This window comes from Daucus carota, chromosome 3, assembly GCF_001625215.2.
Source record: "Daucus carota subsp. sativus chromosome 3, DH1 v3.0, whole genome shotgun sequence".
Taxonomy (NCBI): Eukaryota; Viridiplantae; Streptophyta; class Magnoliopsida; order Apiales; family Apiaceae; genus Daucus; species Daucus carota.
The window spans coordinates 36,195,583-36,206,775 of NC_030383.2; the positions used below are offsets into that span (position 1 = coordinate 36,195,583).

The window sequence follows — 11,193 nt, forward strand, 5'->3', positions numbered from 1 at the left end:
ATCTGGTTAGACAAGCTCGGCATTCAGCCATCTTGTATTCGCTCACCTGCTTCGCTTACTAATGACCCTCCAATACCGTCACCTCGTGTTCAAGTAAAACCATTTTGAAAGGCATATGTTAAGCCTATTTCTAATTAAGAGGAATCAACTCAACTCTGATAAGAAAGCAAGTAAATAGCAAGTATTGTTATCCGCAATCCGTACGAAGAACGTCAAATGATTTATTGAAGATTTTATGTCAGAAGAATTTCAGGATGCTGCTGCAAACCACTGGAAGAAGTTCATTAATATGATCAAGCCTCAGTGTACAAATAATCTTTTGTAGCACGTCCAGAAGATCAGAAGGTATAAAGTTTCAATACTTTATTTATTCAAAAGATTCCATCATTGTGTCTACAAATGAAGAAGAACTAAGAAGACGAAGAATCGACGAACAAGTCACAGCTTAATTGTTTAAATGACAAGGAATATTTAATTGAGCTAGTTACAGATGAACCAGACAGTACATTTGTGTATCAGCTCATCAGAGTAAATATTCTACGTCAAAAGAAAGTGGCCGTTCATTCAAGTCGAAGATCTTAATTGTTTATAGAAGACTGAAGACTCTGAAGAAGAAGAAAAGGGATGATTGATTATCTAATTATTTAATCCACTTCTCAAAATAATTATATATGATGTGTAATTTATTTATTAAATTAATTCAATCTCGAATTAATTTAATTTATGAATTTATGCATTTAATATAATTAAGTGGATGTTAATTGGTTAATTAATTAAAGGAATATAAGCAATTGTCTTGTTGGAATACAAGGTAAGACAATCAGGATGATTGTCTTGCATAAACAACAAGGTAAGACAACAAGGTAAGACAATCTTCCAGATTGTCTTACCGTGTAAATCCTCTTCCAACACACGGTAAGACAATCTGCCAGATTGTCTTACCGTCCCATACAATTGTCTTACCGTGTGGATGCCAAGACAATCCTTCTGATTGTCTTACCGTGTGGCTTCCATGACAATCCTTCTGATTGTCTTACCGTTTGGAGTGTAAGACAATGCTACAAATTGTCTTACCGTGTCCCTGGAATTGTCTTACCACTTCAGATTGTCTTACTAAGCTATAGACAATGCTTATGATTGTCTTACCTTATGTTTTTCAACAAGACAAAGTGCTAAATTGTCTTAGCAACCACTAGATTGTCTTTGCCACCATTGTCTTGCCTAGTTCTTGAGATTTGCCTATAAATATGGCTCATTCTCATTCATTTGTTCTTGTTCAAAGTGCTTGTAAGCTTTCAAGTTGTGCTAAACTTGCTATTCGTTAAATCCGCAGTTTACTGTGCTTTGATCATTCGGTTGTTTTGTTCCGCTGAGTTTGAATACTTTCTGTCAAATTTATTCTACGAACTAGTGGACATTAAAACGAACCATATTAATTATATGACGACTTAAAACATTGTTATATTAATTAATTAAAATCTGATTAACAAATTTATATTCAATCAGATTATTCCGCCGCAATTATTTTTAAGTGACGATTGTATTCAACCCCCCCCCCCCCTTCTACAATCGTTCCAGGACCTAACAATTGGCATCAGAGCGGTTGATACCATTTTACCATATCAGATCCTATACACACTCTGTAACGTCCAAATATTTTTGATTCGAATTAATTTTATTCCAAAAATTAATTTTGATTAAAAATATTTTTCTTTCAAAAATCCAAATCTCATCCAAACACTATTCACTTCAAATTCAAATATTTTTAATTCGAATTAATTTTTTTAAAAAAAAATTAATTTTGATTTAAAATATTTTTCTTTCAAAAATCCATTTCTCATCCAAACACTATTCACTTTAAATCCTTAAAAAATGAGTACCTAAAAGATTAGTAGCATTAAAATCCCACCGTTCAGCAAAGAACACTTTGGCCTATGGAAGAGGCATATGTTGTTGTTCCTTCGCACCGCTAACAGAAAATATATCAGGATTTTAAACAAAGGTGTTTCTACTCCGATGAACGTCATATTAGCACACGAAGAAGATGGTGTGTTAATACCTCATCAGACTATTCCGAAAGAACTTTCTGAGAACACAGATGAAGAGAATGAACAGATGAACTTAGATGACGCTCTTCAACTGATTTTGGTTGAATCTCTAGATCCAGTCATGTACAATGCTGTTGTAAATTGTACGAACGCAAAGCAAATCTAGGATACACTAGAGATTATAAATGAAGGCTCAGAAGAAGTTAGGGAAAACAAGAAAGAGATACTGATGGCTCAGTATGAACAATTTGGTTCCAATCCCGGAGAAGGGATTTCAGAAGTATTTATCAGACTTAATAATCTGATTAATAACTTGAATCTGAATGGGAAATACTACGACAAGAAAGTGGTCAACATGAAGTTTCTCTTAACCCTTCCCGAACATCTGGAACACAGAATCACTACCATCAGGGAAAGTAGAGATCTGAATGAGATTTCTCTGGAGAGACTCTACGGAGTTTTGAAAACTTATGAACTCGAGCAGGTTCAAAATAAGCAGAGATATGGCTGGGGTAAAACACTGAACCATTCGAGAGCTCTAGTTGTTGAATCACCTACACAGGAAGAAAAGAAGGATGTTGTTGTTCCTTCTAAGACCACTCAGGAATTTGTTGTGCCTGAGATGGGTCAGACTGCTTCTTCCAGTGGTGATGAAGAGTTCTATACAATGGAAGAGCTAGAACAGTTAGAAGATCAATCTCTATCACTGTTTGCCAAGAAATTTGGAAACATGAGATTCAAGAAGAACCCCTCCTACAAGTACAAACCTACTGCCAACAGGTTTCAAAAAGGAGGTTACACATCTTCTACAAGCAAAGGAGGATACAAGACTGGGATGGTGGATCGAAGCAAATTTAAATGTTTCAATTGTGGTGAACCGGGACACTTTGCAACTGAATGCAAACAGCCCAAGGTTCAAGGAAAGAGAAAGGATTCATACGACGAGCTGAAGCAGAAGTATGATGCACTAGTGAGAAAGCATCAGGGTACTTCTGGCAATCAAAGTTTCAAAAGCAAGTCTTATCTGGCAGAGGGAAAAGCTGGGATGATACAGACAGTGATGAAGAAGAGCAGATAGGGAATGTTGCTCTCATGGCTAATGCTGGATCATCTTCACCTCCTCCTGCTGGAAGCTTTCAGGTAGATCCTACATGCCCTAAACTTTTTATGCAATTAGGACTTGAAAGAGATGATGCTATTAAAAAGATGAAAGCTGCCAATCTTAAAATTGATACGTTAGTCTTAGAAATTCATGCTTATAAGATGAATGAGATGAAAGTATTAAAACCTAAAATAGAACAACTGACTATGGATTTAGGATTACAATGTGCTAAAGTCAAAGTTCTAGAGAAAGGTGAGATTGCTTTAAGACTTCAGCTAGACGAAGAGAAAGTGAAATGTAAAGCCTTTAAGGGTGCCTCCACTATAGTCAAAGAACTTAATGATAAACAAGAGATCAAGAGAAGTGTTGGAATAGGTTTTGACTATAACAAATCTGTAGGTAAGGCTAGTAACATTACTCCCTTTAAGAAGAGTGCTGAGGAGAGAGGGATTCCTTTTGTTTTGAAAGATTCCCCTCAACCATTGTTTAAATCCTCGGTAGCTGAACCTCTGTTAGAAACTCCTGTTGTCATGAGATATGAACTTAAACAGGAAGACCTTAAAATGAAAGAGAGTAATAATAAGAGAGATGAGATCCTGACATCACTGAAACCAATCAAAGTGAAAGGCAATGTTAGGTTGCCTAAAGCTGGTTTAGGTGTCAACTCTGAGAGAACTAAATTCAACAAGCCTAATAACTTTGTGAATAGTAAGAACAGAGACAATAGATGTCATTCTACTGAGAACTTTAAATCTGTTAACAAGGTTAGAGTAGAATCTATTGATGTTCCTACTACTATGACTGATATGCCTGTTGCTCCTGTTTTTGATGCATGTCATAAATGTTGTGGTGTTGATAACTGTATGCTTTGTGCTTTCAATACTATGTCTGCTTATTTTAGAAATTTGCATGCTAAAAATGAAAACACATCACCTAGACAACACACAAACAATAAGCATGCTAGATCAAAGACTACTACTCCTTCTCATGTGAGGAAGGAGACTTATGTTCCAAAGCCTAAAACCAAGGTTTACAAGGCTGTTGTTAAGGAAGTAAGCTCAGTCAAGAGTGAGCCAAATATCAGTCCAAGAGGCTCTGTTGTATTACCTGATAGAAATCAATTCTTTATGTCTGCTGGACCCAATCAAGTGTGGGTCCCAAAGAATGTTTAATTAAGTTGTCTTGTGCAGGGTGCCAGTGGAATTGAACGAGTTACTTGGGTGCTTGACAGTGGAGCGTCAATGCACATGACTGGCAATAGATCCCTGTTGGAAGACATAAGAAAAGGAGCTGGCCCAACAGTCAGTTTTGCTGATAATAGAAAAGGTCGTACTGTGGGATATGGCAAGTACAAAATTGGAAGGATCATCATAGAGGACGTTGCTTTAGTTGAAGGACTTCAACATAATCTCCTGAGTGTCAGTCAATTTTGTGACAAGGGATATTATGTTCACTTTGAAAAGGAGATATGTATCATTAAACATATCAAGGATAAGAGCCCTTCACTATGTGGCGTAAGGAAAGGCAACATATACGTAGCTGATTTGTCTTCAGGACCAGGAAATGAAGTTCACTGCTTCTACGCTAAAGCGTCTGCTGAAGATAGCTGGTTATGGCATAAGAAGCTCTCACACCTCAACTTCAAAACCATGAACTATCTAGTCAAGAGAGATCTAGTGAGAGGTTTGCCTTCCCTGCAATTCTCAACTGATGATCTCTGTGAAGCTTGTCAGAAAGGAAAAGCGAAGAGAGCATCTCACAAAGGCAAGACCATCAATACCATTACAAATCCATTTTATTTACTGCATATGGATTTGTTTGGCCCCGTAAATGTTGCATCAATTGATGGAGGAAGATATGCCTTGGTTATTGTGGATGACTTCTCAAAATTTACTTGGGTTTACTTCCTTATTTCTAAGGATGAAACTCCGTTGACAGTGATTAATCATATAAAGTTAGTTGAATTGGATAAGGGTGTGCCAGTGAAAGCTGTAAGGTCAGATAATGGCACAGAATTCAAGAATCAAACTCTAATCAACTTTTACTCTGAAAAGGGAATTAGAAGGCAGTATTCAGCACCAAGGACTCCTCAGCAGAATGGAGTCGTCGAAAGAAAGAATCGTACATTGATTGAAGCTGCAAGGACAATGATTAATGAAACAAAGCTTCCTCTGTACTTTTGGGCTGAAGCTGTGTCTACTGCCTGCTATACCCAGAATAGAACTTTGATCAACAAAGATCACATGAAAACTCCATTTCAGCTGTATGACAACAAGAAACCATATGTCAAACATCTTCATGTCTTTGGAGCCAAATGTTATGTTCTCAAGGATGGTGAAGAGAACTTGAACAAGTTTGAACCAAAGGCATCTGAAGCAATTTTTATTGGTTATACTAATAATGCTTATAGAGTTTTTGTAATTGATACTCTGTCAGTGAAAGTTAATGTCAATGTTACATTTGATGACACTAAACTTCCAAGTATACAATTTGCTGATCCATCTGAATCTCTGAAGTTTGACAACTATCCAGATTCTGATTCAGATGATGATGTGCCACCTGAGGTTGCAACAGGTGATGACAACAATGATGATAATGATCCAGGCAATGGTGGAGGAAATGGCAATAATGGTGGAGATTCCACTGATGCTAGTGGTGGATCATCAAGTCAACCTGGCAACAACTCAGGGGGAGCTGGTGGATCAACTAGTCATACACTTCAGCTTACTGACAATACAACTGAATTATCTAGGACACAACTTCCAAGGGAAAGGGTTTGGAGCAGAGATCATCCCTTTGATCTTATAATTGGTGATCCTGATGTTGTGTAAGGACTAGAAGTGCTACGACAAATGAATGTCTTTTCTCTGGTTTTCTATCTCAATTAGAACCAAAGAAAGTAGATGAAGCACTTGCTGATCCTGATTGGGTTCTTGCCATGCAAGAAGAACTCAATCAATTTGAGAGACAAGAAGTCTGGGCCCTGGTTCCAAGGCCGAAAGGAAAGTCTACAATTGGAACTAGATGGGTCTTCCGTAACAAGTTAGATGGTGATGGCATTGTTGTAAGAAACAAAGCCAGACTGGTCGCAAAGGGTTATTCTCAAGAAGAAGGAATTGATTATGATGAAACCTATGCTCCAGTTGCTCGTCTTGAAGCCATCAGAATATTCCTTGCATTTGCTGCACATTCCAACTTCAAAGTTTATCAGATGGATGTGAAGAGTGCATTTCTGAATGGAAAGCTAGAAGAAGAAGTATATCTGGAACAGCCCCCTGGCTTTGAAAATCCAGAATTTGCTGATTTTGTTTACTTCTTATTCAAAGCTGTCTATGGGCTCAAGCAGTCACCAAGGACATGGTATGACACTCTCTCTGAGTTTTTAATTGAAAACAATTTATCTAGAGGTGTCATAGACAAAACTCTCTTTTACAAATTGCATGATAATAATATAATATTTGTTCAAATATATGTTGATGATATTATATTTGGTTCAACTAACAATAACTTGTGCGAGAGGTTTGCTAAGTTAATGCAGAGCAATTATGAAATGAGTATGATGGGTGAGCTGTCCTACTTTCTTGGTCTTCAAGTAAGCCAAAAGGAAGATGGCATTTTCATTTGCCAATCAAAGTATGTCAGAGATCTTCTGCGAAAGTACAATCTAGAAGACTCTTCTCCGGCAAAGACACCCATGGCCACTGCCACAAAGCTTGACCAGGATAAATCTGGTAAGAAAGTTGATATTTCAAGCTATCGAGGTATGATTGGCTCTTTACTCTATCTCACTGCTAGTAGACCAGATATTATGTTTGCAACATGTTTGTGTGCTAGGTTCCAAGCTGATCCTAAAGAATCACATCTTATAGCTGTCAAAGGAATCTTTAGATATCTTAAGGGTACACTTGGCTTAGGTATTTGGTACCCTAAGAATACTGGTTTTGACTTAATTGGCTATACAGATTCTGATTATGCAGGATGCAGGATTGATAGGAAAAGTACGTCTGGAAGCTGTCAATTTCTAGGACGTCGGTTGGTTTCCTGGTACAGCAAGAAGCAGCATTCAGTGTCTACTTCTACTGCTGAAGCTGAGTACATAGCTGCTGGAAGCTGCTGTGCTCAGATACTGTGGATCAGAAACCAATTGAATGATTATGGTATTTCTGTCGACAAAATTCCAATATTTTGTGACAATACAAGTGCCATAGCCATTTCCAACAATCTGGTTCAACATTCCAGAACCAAGCACATAGATATCAGGTATCATTTTATTCGAGAACATATCATGAATGGTACGGTGGTGTTACATTTTGTGCCCACGACATCTTCACTAAACCACTTGATGAATCCACTTTCTCTAAGTTGGTTTGTGAGCTAGGGATGTTAAATATGACATGATTCTCTTTATATATATTTTTAATATGCTTTATATATTTTTTATATAATTTTGTGAATTTTTATGTATTTATAGGTATTTTATTGGATTTTATATGATTTTCTGTATATTATTTGATAATTATCTGTGTAATTATGCATTTTTATATGTTTACCTGTAATTTTCTAAATGCCTGATTACTCCCCTGTATTATTCTCTAAGCATTTAGATAATTATTTGTATTTATTTTGTATTTTTCAAAATTAATTAAGCATAAATATTTGAATTTAAGTTAATTCATTTTCATGAATTAAAGTTAAGTTCATAAATATTTATATTTAATTAAAGTTGAATTTTACAAAATATTTGTGTATTATATAATATTGTTTTTATATTAGATTTTTGATTTAATGTGTAAAACATTTTATCTTTTAAAATAAATCAAAAATCATAATTTTATATTATTTTATGTGTTTTTCTGTTGAAAAACTCGGCAAGACAATCTAAATAATTGTCTTACCGAGCTTTTTCACAGATTTTTCTTTTATTTTCTTATTTTCTATGCGGCAAGACAATTTCTATCATTGTCATACCGTTTTTCCTTTTTTTTGTTGAGAAATGCGGCAAGACAATCTTTTTCATTGTCTTACCGAGTTTTTCCATCCGTTTTTCTTTTATTTTTAATTTAGGTTGCGGCAAGACAATTTTACAGATTGTCTTACCGCGTTCCTTCTTGTGTACGCTACAAACGAAACGGCAAGACAATCTCACGGATTGTCTTACCGTCCCATTCACCTTCCCACTACTGGATTTCGGCAAGACAATCCCATTGATTGTCTTACCGAGTTTTGAATCGGCAAGACAATTAGCCAGATTGTCTTACCGAGGTTCAAAACGGCAAGACAATCATATATATTGTCTTACCCCCTCCATTATCATCTTCTTCACTTTGCTTACACACACCGAATCCTTACACACATACACACTCGATTTTACTGCTTCGTTTTTCAAGTTTTCTCAAAACTTGCTGGTTACAAATCATTTTCTTGTTGATTGTGTCGAATTGCTGCCCGTTTTTCAACTTTAACTTCTCGGTTTTTGTTGATTTGCGATCTGGGATCTGATTACCTGGACTGATTTGTGTGCATCACGCGTTTAATCGAACTGGAAGTGTGTTTTTAAACGAGTTTTACACTGATTTCCTGTGGATTTCAAAGTGTTGATTCAAAACTCTAGTTGGTGTTCTTGAGTGTTTTAAGGGTTTTCAACTTTGGTGTTAATTCGATTTATTTCGAATTGTTGGGACTGTTTTGTGGACTTTTGGCTGATCTAAATACCCTTGCATTGGATTAATCTTGAATTTTGCAACTGTTAAAATTAATTAAATTTTAATTCAGAATTATTTAACATTTCGAATTATTATTTTATTTCAAAAATTCTCGCTTAATTCACCTTTTAATTAACAAAATGGTTGGAAAATTCAAAATCATGGAGACGAACTACAATGGATTTCGATCAAGGCTGTGATAAAAGCCTGTTTTGTAAAAAGACCCTGAAGCTGTTGCTGCTCGGTTCAGACCCTGGGTCAAATTTCTGAACGAACAATGCTTGGCGAGTACTGCTATCACCGCCTCAGCTGAATTACAAATCCAACCATTGTATGACTTCTGCTCCACGGCTCTGAATACTACCCTTCTAGACAATCACAGGGTTACGGGAGATATAAGGGTAGGTGATGTTAATGGACGCCGGACGATCACGATCTCTGCTGATGATGTGAATCGTGTGTTGGGTTTCCCCCGTGCTAACTTTGTTAATGCTCCTGAATAACCTGAGTTGATGCAGTTCTTCGAAACTATTCAATATCAAGGGGAAATTCACTTGTCAAAGATGACGAAGGGAAAACTGAAGCCAGAATGGGAGATCTTCTTCGACACGCTTGCTAAGGTGTTCTCTCCCACTGACAGGAGAAATTTTCACAACATATCCAACATACTGCAAGTATTTGGAGTATGTATTGGTTTTAATCGTCAGATTGACTTTGGTACAACTATCCTGAAGGAAATTCTGAGGAAGATGGGACCACTTGGAAGTCGGAATGTGGAAACTAATCATAAAGTTGAATGCTTTTATCCACGATTCCTGATGTTGCTTTTAAATGATAAGATGACTGAAGCCGACAAGAACTTCTACTTCAATGCTGAAAGACTCAATGTCAAACAGACCAGTCTCAAGTTGATCAACAAACTGGCTAAAGGAAACAAGTACAACGAAGTTCCACTCATTGTTACTCCCTTTATGTCGGAAAGGTTCAATGCTCAAATTGTTCCTTATCAAGTTCAAGTGTCTCAACAACAACAACATCAACAACAACAGCAACAAGATCAGCAACTTCAACTTCAACTTCAACAACCACCTCAACCTCAAGATCAACAACAACAACAATCACCACATCACACCCCTGAACAATCACCAGTTCAATCACCAATCCCCCAATGACAATTTCCATCATATGAAGATGAGCCTCTACCATTTGACTTCTTTGAAGCTCAACCATCTTCATTTGCACCCACACAACCTACTGCTCAACCACAATACTCTCCACAAACACAATCAACCTCACAACCACGGCCATCAGATTCAGCCATCGATCCTGATCTTCAGGCATTCAGAGATGACTTACAGGTAGCTCAGGTACTTACTGACTTCTCATCTAACTTTAATATTGATATATCTGATTGTGGTGGTAACTTTGACTTGTTTTGTCAGCCTTCCAGCAATGAACCTGACAACACACAGGTTCATAACCCTGCTGATGATTCATTTCAACCAACTGTCTCTTCTCCAAACACTTCAACCAACACTACTTCAAAACCTGTTAAGAAGGTTGCCAGAAAGAGGAGTTTGAGTAGTTTGATGGATCAACCCGCAGCTCTGTCTTCTCAAAAGAAACAAAGAGTAGAAGCCTCGGAGACAACTGCAGCCACATCCTCACCTTCCCAAAAGGGCTTGGACACTGATATGGCAATACAGTCTCTGGATTCATTCTCTCAACAGAATGAAGCTATTGAAGTTGACCGTCCAGCCACGGTATCCTGTACAGAGTCTAGCACTGCTCTAGCACTCACGCTAGTGCAAAATCAAGCCAATACACAGGTTACTACACTTTCTGAGAGCACAGTTTTTCAAAATAAAGTTACTATGTATGAAAACTTTGTTGATCACCCTTTCTTTCATGATCAGGAACTGCTTGGCAATGTGCAAGTAGATTTGCCGTCACTGGCTTCCGGAGGACAATTTGTTCCTCCACTACCTTTGAACCCATTTCAGGGAACATTGGTAGTATACACAGGTACAGCTGGAGCTATGAGTGAATGGAGAGATGAAAGGCAAACACCGAGCGATACACATGCACGTGAGGCTAGTGAAACAACTTTGAGTGTACGTGAGGTGAGTGCACACACTAACCCAGCTCAATTTGAGGAACAAATTGCAAGGTTACAAGCTGAACTTGCCCGGATGATTGCGGAGAATGAGAAATTGAAAGGTGCACAACTGGTCACCTTAGAAAAGAAAGTAGAGGAGGAGCCATCCACTTCGTACAGGGATGAGCTCAAATCTGATATCCATTGTTTGACTGTCGAAATGAGATCCAACCATGAGCTTTA

General features: G+C 37.3%; 1 protein-coding gene across 1 annotated transcript; it reads left to right on the plus strand.

Annotated features, from left to right (window-relative positions):
* Positions 1-9,415: 9,415 nt before the first annotated feature.
* Positions 9,416-10,024, plus strand: LOC135151518 (uncharacterized). The gene has a single exon (XM_064090003.1). The coding sequence runs from the start codon at positions 9,416-9,418 to the stop codon at positions 10,022-10,024; it is 609 nt and encodes a 202-aa protein (XP_063946073.1).
* Positions 10,025-11,193: the final 1,169 nt, after the last annotated feature.

What these genes read in the sequence shown, in the direction of transcription:
- LOC135151518 (XM_064090003.1), top strand. Translation starts at nt 9,416, where the DNA reads ATGACGAAGGGAAAACTGAAGCCAGAATGGGAGATCTTCTTCGACACG.